This window comes from Arvicanthis niloticus, chromosome 13, assembly GCF_011762505.2.
Source record: "Arvicanthis niloticus isolate mArvNil1 chromosome 13, mArvNil1.pat.X, whole genome shotgun sequence".
NCBI classification, from domain to species: Eukaryota; Metazoa; Chordata; class Mammalia; order Rodentia; family Muridae; genus Arvicanthis; species Arvicanthis niloticus.
In genome coordinates, this window is record NC_047670.1 from 47,911,259 (window position 1) to 47,926,427 (window position 15,169).

General features: G+C 46.4%; 1 protein-coding gene across 3 annotated transcripts in view; it reads right to left on the reverse strand.

The window, feature by feature from the left end:
- Nucleotides 1–744: 744 nt before the first annotated feature.
- Trappc9 (trafficking protein particle complex subunit 9) overlaps nt 745–15,169 on the reverse strand; it is a 458,815-nt gene continuing 444,390 nt past the window's right edge. For all 3 annotated transcript variants that reach the window (XM_076911449.1, XM_076911450.1, XM_076911451.1), the window contains 2 exons: nt 1,738–1,961; nt 745–1,287 (listed from right to left, as the gene is read on the reverse strand). In XM_076911449.1, the coding sequence (XP_076767564.1) occupies nt 1,120–1,287; nt 1,738–1,961 (392 nt within the window). In that variant the 3' untranslated portion in view covers nt 745–1,119. The remainder of the gene's footprint in view (nt 1,288–1,737; nt 1,962–15,169) is intronic.

Genomic DNA, 15,169 nt, shown 5'->3' on the forward strand with positions numbered 1-15,169 from the left:
ATATTTCCTGTCTCTCATTTGTTTCATGGGTGGACAGTATTGGGCTACATCTAGCAGAGTTCAATCCTAGCAGTCCACTGTGGAAGCAACTCATCTTAGCTATTCCCTGCTCTGACTTTACTTTAACCACCTCCCATCCAAGAATGTCCCCTCATCTCTTGAGCAAACTGTGTGTCCCCATGCCTGCCTTGGGGTTTTGGCATGTGGTAAAATGAACACTTAGACTCAGGGGCCTCAGAGGAGAAGACAAGGGCTGCTCCAGAGGCTCACATAGCAGGGCTCCACATGCTTTAGGCTATAGGGTAGCTGACCAAAGGTGAACCTTGAAGTAGGCATGGTTTATAAGGCAAGACTGAGGTGAGCATGGTCTGGTAGTGGGACCACCACAGCCCCCCCACCCCCCAGAACTTCAGTGCAGTTTTCAAAGGGCTGGGATCAAGGCTGAAACAAAGTAGGTTAGACCCTTAGTCACACCACTGGGCAACCTGGGGTGACAAGAAGCTTGCAGAGACATAGGTGGCTTTGAGCATCTGCTGAGGGAGAGGCAGGTGCTCCTTAAGGTAGAGCCTTAAGTGTTGAGGAAGTGACCTGGTATTCCTGGCTATCTCAAAGACAGATGCAGCCTGCCCTTCCAGCCATGGGACTCATGAACCTGATGCCTTACCTGGCAGGGTATGGCTGTGTGGGTTTGGTTTTAATGCTATCCCCCTCTCCCACTACCCACAGCTTGAAATCAACACAATGTAAGGTAAGCAAGGCAGGCCTTTATTGGAGAACATGGCAACATAAATACACAGACTTGGAGACCAGAACACATAGGCAGGGAATACTCTAGTCACCCACACTGTCCCCTCCCTTGCTTGGGTTGCCAGTGACATTTGTAGGGGTGAGCCAGACCTCAGGAGACCCAAGGGGTGGCTCAGCACTTCTTAAGGCCAAAGGAAGATGGCAGATCAGAAAGGCTAGCCATCCAGGGCCATGCAGGCTGGCACTGGATGTGAGGTCACTCAGCATAACAGGCCAGAAACAAAGCAGGGTGGAGCCTCAGGGCGACTTCTGGGAGGGAGGAGGAGTGCTAGCTATGGCATATGGAGGACACTGCCTTCAGGGGTGAGGGGCTCAGGCCTGTGCCTCTAGGGCTCGCACATGCACGCTGGGTAAGCAAAACCAGGATGGTGGCAGCTCCTTGCTTTTGCAGTCCTCATGGAACCGGATGTTGAGGAAGAAGTCCCCTGTGTAGAGGAAGAGGAGGGCCCCAAGGCAAGCAGACTGGCCTGATGGCTGTACCTGGAGTGGGAAAAAGGAAGAGGTGTCATACTAGATCCATAGCACCACCCCCAAAGTTACTAGGAAAGCCTTGAACTTGCCTAGCATTGGTAATATGAGTCCGGTAGGACACTGGCTCTGCTCCATCCAGAGCTTTTTGCTATGCTTCCTTAGATGAGGGGCTGCATGTCTCAGAACCTATTTCTATGTTTGAAAGGTGCCACCACTGTTTCTCTCCTTGAACTGTCTGGGTTTAGTGAGGGCAGGAGTATAGGCAGTCGTGTGTGCAGTGGCTGGGCACGAGTCTGAGCCGATCTCTAGGGCTTATTGATTCCCCTGGGGCTGGGTATCGCAATGACCACTACAGGCTGGTGCCGTGGGTACATGCAGGTATGTAGGTAGAAACAGCATTGCGCTATAGGCTGCCACAGTGGGTTAGACATGGAGGACTGTGCCTCAGCTCGCACTCACCGTGTCAAGGTAGAAGGTACTGGAACCCACAAAGGAGATAACATCATGCAGATCATAGTTGTGTACACCGTTCTGGTGGTCTTGGAAAGGGACCACGGTGAGGGCGAAGGGCCCCACACTGCGGGGACTCCTGTTAGTCAGCCGCACCTCCAAGCGCACAGGGTCACCGACCTGGCAGGCAGCTGCCACCTCACAGTCACATGGCTGCCCATCCACTAGCACATCTGCAGGAGATAAAAGACTATCAGAGGTAGCCAGGCTGCCTCACGCCTTCTTGCTCTGTGCCAGAAAACTGGGGATACACGGGAGTGACTTAAACCTGTGTTCTTGAAACAGTTTGGCAGAGACAGGCACAGCAGACAAGCTGTCACCCAAAGGCTGTCCATTCAAGAGGAGCCCTCATCTATGGTGTTCCTCCTGGACATCCCAGCCACAGCCCCTTGGTAGGGTGCTCTCCGGATATGCCTTCCTCCCCAGAGGAGGAGTATCTGGGAATGATGGCAACACATTCTGATAATGCCATATTCTCAAACTTTGCTGGGTGCAGATGTATCTCCTGTCTGCCTCCTGTGATTGCTGCTCCCTGGACTCCTTGCCCATCTTCCATCTACAGGGGAGCTGGAGCTGAGTGACCTACAGAAACCCCCCGGTAGACTCCTTCACGCCAACACTGCCTGCCAGGCATAGTGATGAGGAGCACAGATGCGTGGACAGAAGTTTATAATCTAGTAAAGAAAAAGTGAAGATGGCCCAGAAGGAAACCATATTGAGACTCCACCTGATGGAGTTTAAGGGGGCTGATGACAGGCCTGGGGAGCTGGGAAGGGACACTTCTTCTCTAATCTACATTCTTCAGGCTATTATTATTTGCCAGGGCCCCGAGTGTCCCAGCCTGGCAAACCAAGAAGGAGGGCATCTTTTATCCCCACCAAACCAGGCTGTGGGGAGATGTGAAGACCCAAGAGTCTGGTATAGCTGCATCTTCCATGTTTTGGCTGCACAAGACCATCTGGCCTGAGTCTGACCAAGCTAGGCTGTCCCTGGCCACTGGTCTATCTGTAATCCACATAAGCACTTCTAGTGGTACCCTGAGACCCTGCAGGCTGTGCAAGGATGAGCTGCTCCTGATACTAGATGTCTTGCTCTGCTGAGCTCAGAGTGAGAATCTAAGGAGTCTGGATGTGTCTATGCCTATCTGTGAGGCCCGGGGCCTGTCACTGTATTGCCTGAGCATCAGTTCTCTCTTCTGTGCAGATGTGGAGCAGATGCTAACACTGACAGCTGTGAGGACAGCATGTAAGTTTCCAACTGTCCAGAAAGCTTCCATGAGTGTCCATACTTCTGGGGCTCAGAATGAGAGAAAGTCTTGCGCCCAGTTGTAACTAGCAGCTTCCTTTCAGCACCCTAGTGCACCCCCACACAGAAGGCAGGAGACTCCCCAGAAGGACTACCGACTCCAGCCTGGCTTGGAGTAACTGACCATCCCATGGCTCACTCTTGCTGCCAACTGTGTGACTCTAATAAGCAGCTGCCACTACCCTCCCCCCTTAGCCCACAGTTCTTACAGTATTCTCATAGATAGCATCCAGGAACAAGGAATTCTGCACCTTCCTAGATATTGACTGGGGAAAAAGCAACCTTCCATGGTGGGCCAGCAAAGGAAAGGAGGCCCTTTTCTCTGGCACCCATATTAGGCAATGGCTGGGAACCTTTGGCCCCATCAGCACTAACTCCCACTGTGGCCATCTAGCTGCTTCTCTGGCTGGGACCAGGGCTCAGAGTGTCCCAGCCTAGCAAACCAAGAAGCAGGGCATCTTTTATCCCCACCAAACCAGGCTGTGGGGAGATGTGAAGACCCAAGAGAAGTTGGCTGAATGTCATATCCCTGCCAGGAAAGAGCTGGGAACCCACACTACAGAACTCAATAGACACCAGAGTATGGCTGGCTCTGGAAAAAGCAAGCTCTGTTGTGAGGGAGGTAAGGTGATCCCACAGGGCTTACTGCACCTGGAGCCTCCCCAATACCTCCTGAATCTGGTCTACACTTTCAGGCCAGACTCTAGGGGACTGAGCAGATGGCCTGGGAAGCCACATGACCCACACCTGTGGCTGGAACAAATAGGGGCCAAGCAAGTCAGACTAGAAGTCCTGGTGTAAGGGGGGAAGGGGACATCTCTGGGACTGCAATAAAGACATCTGGACATAGAACCCTGTCTGTGTTGTGCTTTCTTTTCTAGGTCAGCCAAAGACTTCCTGTGGCCTGGAACCACAGTGTGTTATGGCCTTCTGATCCTAGGGCTGGCCCCATGCTCTGAATGCACATGTCTCCTCTGTGAATAAGGCTAGCAATGACCAGCTGACAAAGGGCTCCTGTTTGACGGTACCTCTCCAGTGGGGCAAGGATGTGGCAGGTCCATGCCTGGTGGGAGTGGCATAAAGGCCAGTGGGTAGCAGTTGCTCCTGGCTCCCATCAGTTCAATTCGAAGTGTGAGTTGTCCCAATACATCTCTGAATATCTGTTTCATCATCTCAACACAGAGTTATCTCAAAACTACTCTAAGTGGGGCTTTTATGGTGGTGGCCAAGAGAGTTTGACTCCTGACCTCGATCCCTTCAGTTCCCTGTGGCCCAGATCCAGTGTGCTCTATCCCTCCCTCACACTGCCCTTGCTGTCCTCCTAGCATGCCCGCCCCAGGAGTTTTGTATCAGCTTCTCTCTCCTGGTTGTCATCTGGCCAGTAAGTCGATGGACAATGAGTAGGGCCGAGTGCCCAACCCAAACTCTGGCCCCATTATTTCTATCCACACCCTGACATTTTTTACCTCTTAACTTACCCAACCCCAACAGTAACATGACAGGACTGGAGACACAACTTAGATATGCCTTTCAAGTAGAGAATTGGGTGCTGACTACATGTTCCCACTGTGATCCTGGTGGGTGTGAATAACCCATGAGAATATAGTGCCTCTGGGATTGATGTGCCTTTTGTCCTCAAAGCATTAGATGGACTATAGACCATTGTCCCCTCCTGCCAAGACCTCTAGCTTTTCATGTCCGATAGCATCTGGAATCATAGACTTCAAATCCTGTGGCCCAGAACACCAACTACAGCTGCTGCTATACTAATGCCATGGCATGGTGCTGGCTCTGCAGAAACCAGGTCTATGGATAAAGACAACCAGAGAACCAGGGTCTAGTGGGGTCCATCCTAAAGGCCCTGAAAGACAGGAAGATGAGTGGTCATAGGCAGCCCTGTGACCTGAAAGAACAGGAGGCAGGTATATGGTACCTAAGCAGAAGATTCTAAGTTGGTCCGAGGCTCTGCTTAGTACTCTATGTGTCATATGTGGCCCCAAGTCCTCGTGTTTTCCTAAGAGGACGGAAAGCAGCTTAGACCAGGCAAATCAAAGACTATTTAAGAGAGCCAAGAGCAAAGCCACAGGGGCATTCAAGGCAACGTGGACACAGGAGGCACCAAGTCACACAGCAAGGCCAGCTGAACACAATCCTGAGAACTCTGGATCTTCATGGTACTCTAAGTTTAAGGCTGTCTTTCCCATCTGGTCTGTATGGACTGGGTGAGTATAGGTGCAGGGCAACTGGGGATAGCATCCATCCATCCTTAGCAGTGGTTCTGAACCAGACTCCAGACCTCAAACACCTGTAGACCCAGAACTGCGTGGTGGTCAAGAGCAAACTAGTGTTTTCCTGCCCAACTAGCCCCACCTCCCACTGCCCCAATAAGTTCATCCTCCGGTAGCACAGAGTTCCAACAGCCAGAACTTGGCAGGATTATTTTTCATCCATGGCTACAGATTCTGGGGAGTCTCTTAGCCCTGCCTCACCCTCACCTCCCTCTTTTGCCTCTGGTGCCCTGGAAAGCAGAGAACTACTAAATATAGTTCAGGAGCAAAGGCCACCTTTGGGATAAAAAGCATGTTTTTAGGAGGCAGGCAGAGAAAGGCAAGGACAGCTGGGACATCGGTGCTCCAGACTCCAAGCTCACTCTAAATGAGGGGGTGGACCTTAACTTTAACAGCCAGAGCTGATCCAGAAGGAGCTCATCTTAGAAATGGGTCAAGGAGAAGAAGCATCCCACAGATGAGGTAAACGCAGAAAGGGAGATAAACAAGCCCAAGAGGAGGGGATATTCGGGCCTACTGACGTGTCTGGGAGGGAATCAGTAGCAGATTTAGCATAAAATCCTCTCATTTTTAATCATCCAGGACAAACTGCTCCATGTTCTCAGAAGCCAATGGGGCTGATGGTTAGGTGCTTAGCTAATCAAATGCATTGATTTCTTCTTTACCAATAAGAGCCAAGTAGCTGAACTTTTCACTTTAACTGCTAAGAAGCTCAGAAGCATACATGTTGGTGCCCAGTGGTTATAATTTAGTTCCCATAGCCCTAACCATCACTGTAATCTTCACATACACACCCAGACTTCCCACTGTACATTCCTGCAATCCACTTCTCCATAGCCTGCCCAATTGCCAATTCCTCTGGCCTGAATGTTTTAGGCAGAGTGAGAGTGATGTGAGGGTCTGACTCAAAAGAGCCAGTGGTACTGATTCTTGAAGTGATGTCAATATGCTGCCATTCCTACATCTACACTCTGGGGCTCCTTGCCTCTTTCAGAGTCCTGAAGTCTGAGGCAGGTTCTGATGTGGAGGGGTGGTAGGAAGGACAAGAGAATCTAGGCAGCTGACTCCAAACTCCTGAAAGCACAAGCTTGAAGTGACCTGATCAAGATCAGACAGTGGCTTATTGTCCCTGCATCCCTGCCAGAGCCTGTGCTCTGTGGAGCTGGTGCCATATACTCCATCCACCAAATGGCATGTGTGTTTAACAATTATTGAGGTCACTAATTAGTTCATAAACCAGAATGCCTCTCCTTGGCATTGGAGGCTGCTCAGGACCCACATGTGTAATTACCCTCAAGTCGAGAACAGCTCCTAAGAAGCTGCTGCCTCTCCTGGGGAAATAATTTACTTTTACAACTTTTCATTAAAGATTAAAGGGAATTAAATTAAAATTAAGGCAAATTGGAGTTCAAGAAGAGGGCTGTGTGTGCACACTCCTCTCTCAGAGGCTCTCTGGTCTCGTCCTGGCCAATGGATTCTAGGGAATGCATGCTGGGTTCTGAAAGGTCAGGGCTCCTCAGCCCCAAACCTCTAATTTACTGCCTCCAACAATACTATAGATACCCATCACTAGTACCCCCATGAAGCCACACTGAAGGTACAGGACAGGACTCTGTTATGTAGGTGATAGTCTGCAGCAGAGGCAGAGCCAAGGATGTCCCTCCACATCCCTAGAAGCCAACGGTTCTTTCCCTGATGTTCATTCAGCCTCATATACCCAAGGCTGGCCTTGAACTTGCTATCTAGCAGTAGATGACCTTCAACTTCTGATCCCCATACTAGGATTATAGGCAAGTGCCACCACGCCTTGTTTAAGTGGTACTGGGGGTCATATCCAGGGCCTCACATATGCTAGGAAAAATTTCTTTCAACCAACTCTGGCCTTCCTCATTCCCTCCTCTGAAAATGTGAAGGATAGGACTTTCCACATACTCCTTTAAAGTACAAAGCCCAACTTGCACCTCCACTACTAGCCAGAGAATGTGGACTCCTCCATATCCCACATCCAGGCTGGGCTGGCACCAGATACCTTGTACTAGGTCTAGCATAGTAAGGATGTTTAAGTTTCACCCATGTGCACCCTTCTAAACCTAGTCCAGAATGCACACCCACTTCTCTGGCATAGTCTGCTGAGACCCACCCATAGCACCCCTAACCTCCTCCAGGTTTGGGTCAAGACATCCTGCTCACTATCTGAGCTCTGTGTCCACTTGACCTCACCCCATCATATATGTATGTGTGTGTGTGTCCAACTTTCAAAGTGAACCTGGCTCATATATCCTAAGCCTGCTGTGCCCATATCAGAAACAGATGTTACGAAAGTCCACAGGCCAAGGTACCTTCACAAAGATCAACACCATATCCCCCCACTCCTCCCAAACCTATTAGCCCTATGGAAATGTTCTCCAGCAACAATTACTTAGATGAACCCCAAGACAGAGAATTTTAAAGAACAATCATAAACCTCATCAAAGAATTCAAGGAGTTTAAACACTTGAGTGATGCCAAGGAAACACATAAGGCTGACTGAAATGATGATCTAGGATTTGAGAACAGCATTCTTTAAAGAGACAGAAATATTGGCGAGAACTCAACTTGAAATAAACATGCAATTGGAAAATCTAACTGAACTAGAAAATGTATAAGTAGAGTGGATCAAGTAGAAGATAGAATATTAAGACTTGAAAATAAAGTAGAGGGAATTAGACAATACAAGCAAAGATCAGGAAAAGATAAAAAAGCACAGGAAAGAAACATGAAAATACCAAACCTTTGAGGTTATAGGCATAGATGAGGGAGAAGAATCCCAGGCTAGTGGCATGGACCAGATCAAGGTCACAGAAGAAAACCTGCCCCCAAATAATGAAAGACATATCCATACAGAAACAAGAAGTAATAGGACTCTACACAGACAAACCAGAAAAGAAAATCCTCAAGGCATACTATAGTTGAAACACTAAAGATACAGAGAAAGGACTGAAGGTGGAAAGAGAATCACAAGTCAGACCTATCAGAATAACCACATACCTATCAGAATAACCACTAAGATTTGTCAATGGAGACTTTGAAAGCCAGACATGGCTGAAGTAACGCACTCCAAATTCTACAAGAGAATGGCTGCCAACCTATATGGAGTCCTCAAAAAAGCACTACACATTCCAAGCCACTCAAAACAGACAAAACAGGGGTACTTTATACTGACGAGAGGGGTAAGCATAGCTAACAGACTATAGAAAGGAAAAGAATGAAGCTGTAATGATTGACACAAAGCACAACTGAGCATACAATATGACCAATGACTGCAATCCACATAACTTTCAATTACAACTTTAAACATGAATTACCTCAACTCTTCAATCAAAAGACAGAGACTGGCTGACAGAATTAAAACAGACTCCATCTTTCTCTTATTTACAAAAAACTCAATTTAGTTTTAAAAAATAGGCATCCTTTTAAAGTGAAAGGATGAAAAGGGTGCTTCCAATGGGACCAGGAAACAAGCAAGTGTTGCTGTTCTAGCAGCTAACAGAATATACTTTAAACTGCAAGTAATCAAAGAGTAGGAAGAAGGGTACTTCAATCAAATCAAGCGAATAATCAACCAAGGAGACACTGCAATTGTGCTGGTTTGAAGAATGGTCTCCATGGGCTCATATGTTTGAATGCTCAGTCATCAGGGAGTGGCAGTACTTGGAAATGATCAGGACTGTTGTGGCCTTGATGGACAAGGTATGGGCTTTGAGGTTTCAAAAGCTTAAGCCAGCCCCAGTGTCTCTCTCTGCTCCGATATAGATGTAGAACTCTCAACTTGTCCAGCACCATGTCTGCCTGCATGCAGCCATTCTCCCTGCCATTACGATAATGGACTAAACTCTAAAACTGTAACTAAGCCCTGATGAAATGATTTTCTTTATAAGGGTTTCCATGGTTGTAGTATCTCTTCACAGCAATAGTATACCAACTAAGACAATAATCCTAAACATATATGCATTAAACTCTGTAGAACTCAATTTCATAAAAAGTATACTACTAGAATTAAAGACATAAATTAACATCAACCCTTTAATAGCAGGTGATTTCAATATCTCACTTTATCCCATTGAGAGTCTATCCAGACAAAAGATAAACAGAGAAACATCAGAATTACATGTACCTACATTTAAGGTATCTACAGAACATATCTCAAATACCAAAATAAACATTCTTCTGAGCACTGCATGGAAATTTCTCTAAAATAGACCACATCCTAGGACACACACACACACACACACACACACACACACACGCAAATTCAAATTCAGGAACCCTTAACTCTATGTGTCCTATTAGACCGCAATGCAATAAAGCTTGAAACAGCAAACAAATCTGTAATATTATATACAGACTCACAGAGATTAAACAACACATTACTGAATGGTGCATGGGTCAGAGAAATCGAGAAAGAGATAAAAAATTAATTGAAGTAGAAGAAAATAAAAACAGAGCAAAATCTCTGGCATACATCGGAAGCAGTCAAACAAGGAAAACTTACAGCTCTAAGCCCTACATTGAAAAATTCAGAAAGAGCACAAATAAATGCCTTAATGATGCAACTCAAGAATGTGGCAAACCAAGAAGAAACCAAACCCAAATCCATCAAGAAATCATAAAAATCAGAGCAGATATTAATGAAATAGAAACAAAATCATGCAAAAACAATCAATAAATGTAAGAGCTTGTTTTTGGAGAGGATAAAGAAGAGCAACAACTCCCTGCACCGTCTAGCCAAAGGGAAAAAGGGATGCCCAAATTAGTAGAATGAGAAACAGACAATAAACAGAAATATTCAAACTCTGATGAAGTCAGTATTATTGTAATACCAAATCAGGTAAATACACAAACACACACACACACACAACACACACAAGCAGAAATCTAGAAGCCAATATTGCTGATGGACATACATGTATAAATTCTTGATAAAATACTTGCAAACAAAATACAGACACATAAAAAGATTATATAGTATTATCAAATTGTCTTTATCCTGGAGATGCAATGATGGTTCAACAGACACAAGTCAATATATTCAATAAATCACATACGTTGACTTAAAACTCACATGATCATCTCAATAGATGCAGAAAACCAACAACAACAAAAACCAGAAACACAGACCAATGGAACAAAATAGAAGACCCAAACATGAATGCACGTAACTACAGCCATATAATATTTGACAAAGATGCCAAACACAATAAAGAAAAGACAGTATCACCAACAAATAGTGCCAGGGAAACAGGTGTGCACATGAAGCATGACATTAGACTTGTATCTATCCCCTTGTACAAAATGGATCAAATGTAAAACCTGAAACACTGGAGTGGCTTTAAGAAAATACAGACAGATGCAGGTAAAGGAGGGATTTTATGAGGAGGACTCCATCGCTCAGGAATTGTCAACTGGTCAACAGTTGACAAGCAGGACTTCATAAAACTAGAAGGCTTCTAAACAGAGTGAAGAGGACGCCAACAGAAGAGAGACTCTTTCCCAGCTATGTGCCTTGCAAAGGATTAATATCCACTATGCATAAAATGTCAAAACCAACCCACTAAGACACCAGCTAAAGAGGAAATGAAAATGTTCATCATCCTTAAAATTTGAGGATTTCAAATCAAAACAACTTTGAGGTTGCATCTTACCACAGTCAGGATGGCAAAGATCAACAAAACAACTGACAACACGTGCCGAAGGGGAACCCTTTCTCACTGTCGGGATTGCAATCTAATACAGCCACTCTGAAAACACCCAAAACGCTAAACATAAAATCTACCATATGACCCACCTATACCACTCTTCTCCACATCCTACTCCACAGCTACTTGCTCAGCCATGTTCATCGCTGCTCTATTCACAGCAGTTAGGAAATAGAAAGAACCTGAATGTTCTTCTACTGATGAACGGATAATGAAGATGTGATACACTATGGAATACTCTTCAACTCTAAAGAAAAAAAATGGAATCAAGAACTTTGTAGGCAAATGGATGAATTAGAAAATATCATATTGAGTGTTATTCAGATTCCGAAAGACAAAGGTCACATGTTCTTTTTTTAATCCATGGTTCCCAGCTCCAAATGATCAGGCATAAATATATAACCTAGAGTAACAGCAAACAGGTAAAAGGTAGATGTGGAAGGAGAGAAAAAAAGAAGTTTAATCAGAGAGATAGCCAAAATGGAGAGGCCTGGTGCTAGGTACCTGGGTACCTGCCCAGAGAGACAGAGTTAGCCTCTAGACAGCAGCAGTATGGCCATGGGGTTGTGCCACTCAAGGTGACTGGGTATACAGTGAGGCCAGCTCATGGACTGGGAACCTGCACACAGGGTGGCTTACTCTGCTTGAGACTCCTGAATGAGTCTCATAGAGTACCTCTATCAAGAACCCTGTGAGACAAACCAAGGGTAGGACCTAGTGAATAACTGGTGTGTATCAGTCTTTGCTTATGTGACCAAGGTCTTCCTATCAGCAGGGAATTTGGGGTCCAGGGAAGGGACTGATGATAGCTGCCTCACTCTGCAGGGACAGAATGCATTGTTCTCTGGAAACTTTGGCTCTCTATGCAACCCTTCTTAATTCTCATTTTGAATTGGCACTTGAGAGAGGACTGAAGAGAAACCAGGAGGAAAAAGGAACCTATGCCTGCTGACACCATATGCAAAGCCAACTCTCTCGGAGAACAGCCAAGAATTTGAAAGGACTCCTCTGTCCCCAAGCAATATCTCTGCCTTTCAACCTCTCTCAAACCTGTCTGCAGAAAGCAGACACTCGACTCCTGGGTAGCCCTCTACCTGCTCCTGCGCATGGGCTTGAGTTAGACTCTTAACTTAGCCTCACCACAGTGTTACCCAGGTCTTGGGCCCTCCCACCCCCTGATCTGTAGGTGGGCAGTACTGGTGCAGGGATTTTGTGGAGAGTGATGTAAACGTGGGAGTGGGTGCTGCAGAGGAAGAGTGGCCATGGATGGGGCTGGCAGTCAGGAACCAAAGGCAACTTTGGTACCAGTCATGTGTCTGCACCCACCACCAAGGGACGTAACCAATTTTGTCCTCTGAGGATGCAGACAGTCTGCTGGCCTTGGGCAGGGGGGTAGTGCTCAAGCTGAGTGGCAGAATGTGGGGTCATCTTGGGGAATGGCTGGGCTACTCTTGGTTCCAGCTGATCAATATGCCATTTAAAATGAGCCTGGCCTAGCCCAGGAGAAAGGTCATGGTGGTTAATGCAGTCAGCTGACCTGGCTTGTGACTGAAATCTCTGGCCTAGTTCTGTCAGGCATTAGCCTGGAAATCTCAGAGCATTGGTCCACCATGGCAGGCTCAGTGGCCAATCCTGAAAAAAATGCCTCTTCCCAAGTGTGTGGAAGCTAGGAATGCCCAGAGCCTTTAGAACCTGGGGTTGAACTTAACCTTGACTCATAGGCAAACCAGAATTTCCAGACGACATATAAACCGTGAACAGCTCTACAGCTCACTTCTCTGCAGTGCCCACTTGCTTCTAATACTACTCAGAGTCATGCGAGGCTACACTGGTGGCCTTAGCTTTGTGGCTCCCAGTTAAGGGAACCCATATAATTTCTTTTCACCTAACTACCTTCACCTCAACATCAGAGCAAAAGTTTGGGTACTATCTCCCTCTGCAACCATCCATCTATCTCCTTATCCACCTCTGATATACAGCCCAGCTAGTCTTGAAGTTAAGATCCTCTTGTCTTAGCCTTCCACAGAGGTGTGTGGATGTATCACAACATCTGGCCATCATCTGTTTTTCTACCCATCAACTATCCTGTCTATTCACCCATCCACCCATCCATTCCTCATCTATCCAGCCAGTATCCTTACATCTGTCCATCCATCCACCCATCCATCCATCTATCCATTCTCTATCTATCATCAATCCATCAATTTATTAAGCCAGCCAGTATCCATCCATTATCTATCTATCCACCATCCCTCCATCTATACATCACCAAACCATCTGTCTATCAACCCATTACCCACCTATCCACTTTACATTATCCCTTGCATCATTCATCTATGTATCATCCATTGTTCTATCTTCTATCACCCATCCATTTATAACCTGTTCATCATCTATTCACCTATCACTTATCTACCTACTTTCTATCCCATTCATCATCTATTATTCCAGCATCCATCTTCCTTCATCCATCCATCTACCCATCATCATCTAGTCATTTAACCATCCATCTATCCATTCCAGACCCTCAGTAACTTGATGTGATTTCTTTTCTTTGTAGCACTAAGTAAGCAGTCCTTCCATACAATGTAGGTCCCTGGATTCTACCTGCTTTTCCTGGTAAAGCTGGTCAGAGGCCTAAGCAAATTTTCTCTTGAATCCCAAAAAGACATTCACCTTGCCAACACCTTGATCTTGGAATTCCAGCCTCGAGGCTAGGAGAGCATACATTTTTGTGTGTAAGCCAATGAATTTATGACACTTCTCATGGCAGCCTTAGGTCATAGACACATTAGTCCCATGAAAATGTGGTCCAGGCATTCTGCCACCCAGGGAGTGGTTGATAGACTGTAGGAGGTCAGTGAAGGGAAGAAGACCTCATTTGGGGGCGGTATGAGACCTGGCTGAGTGGTACCTCTGAGACACATCTAAGGCACCCTAGTGTGGGGCCCTAGAGAGCTTTGCTTTGAGCACCAATAACAGCTTGCCATCTGCATGTTATAGCTGGTATGTAAATGAAGATTCTGATAAACAATCTGTTCTTTTCAGTAATTTACTCATCACCATAGTCACTTTCTGCCATGGCAAAGCATAGTGCTCATAAAAGACATGGACAAGCAAGTGATGAGTTCTGGGACCCTGTGAGGGACCTCTGACTTCTCCTTTCACCCCTACTGTCCCAGGATCCATAGGTGGGGTGGTTATAGCCATGTACAGCACCTACACAAGCAACAGGCATAGGGCACAGGTTGGCAGGGCCAATACCTCCCACACTCCTAAAAGCAGAGCATGTATCTCAGGTATGGGACTGGCTGAAACCTCTCCATTTTGTGACTGAGTAGGGGAGAGAATGATCTATCCAGGAGCCTGAGTATGATCCTGAGATGGTACTAGATATAGCACAGGCTTCTAAACTACCCTTTCTGCATGCATAGTAAACCATAAGCTAAGTCATCCAGAAGAAAGAAACTGGGAAAACTGATGCCAGCCACGGGGCAGGGCTGAGACTCCAATGAAGCTCTGAGAGCAGAGTAAGCTCACCATACTTCACCATCGCATCTTTGGGAAGAATGGAGAAGACACTTGGACTTATGCAAGGAAGAAAAACACCCTTAGAGAGTCACAGAGACCTAGGATGGATGAAGTGTGGCCTCTCTTGTGAGACAGCACTGAGGTTTCTTCATCCATTCTTTAATTCACCCACTCACTCGCTCGCTCATTCACTTGCTCACTCACTCGCTTGCTCACTCACTCACTTGCTCGCTCACTCACCCACTCACTCACTTGCCCACTCACTCACTCACTTGCCCACTCACTCACTCACTCACTTGCTCACTCACTCACTCGTTCATTTGCTCACCCACTTACTCACTTGCTCACTCACTCACTTGCTCACTCACTCACTTGCCCACTCACTCACTCACTCACTCACTTGCTCACTCACTCACTTGCCCACTCACTCACTCACTCACTTGCTCACTCACTCACTCGTTCATTTGCTCACCCACTTACTCACTTGCTCACTCACTCACTCGCTTATTCACTCACTCACTT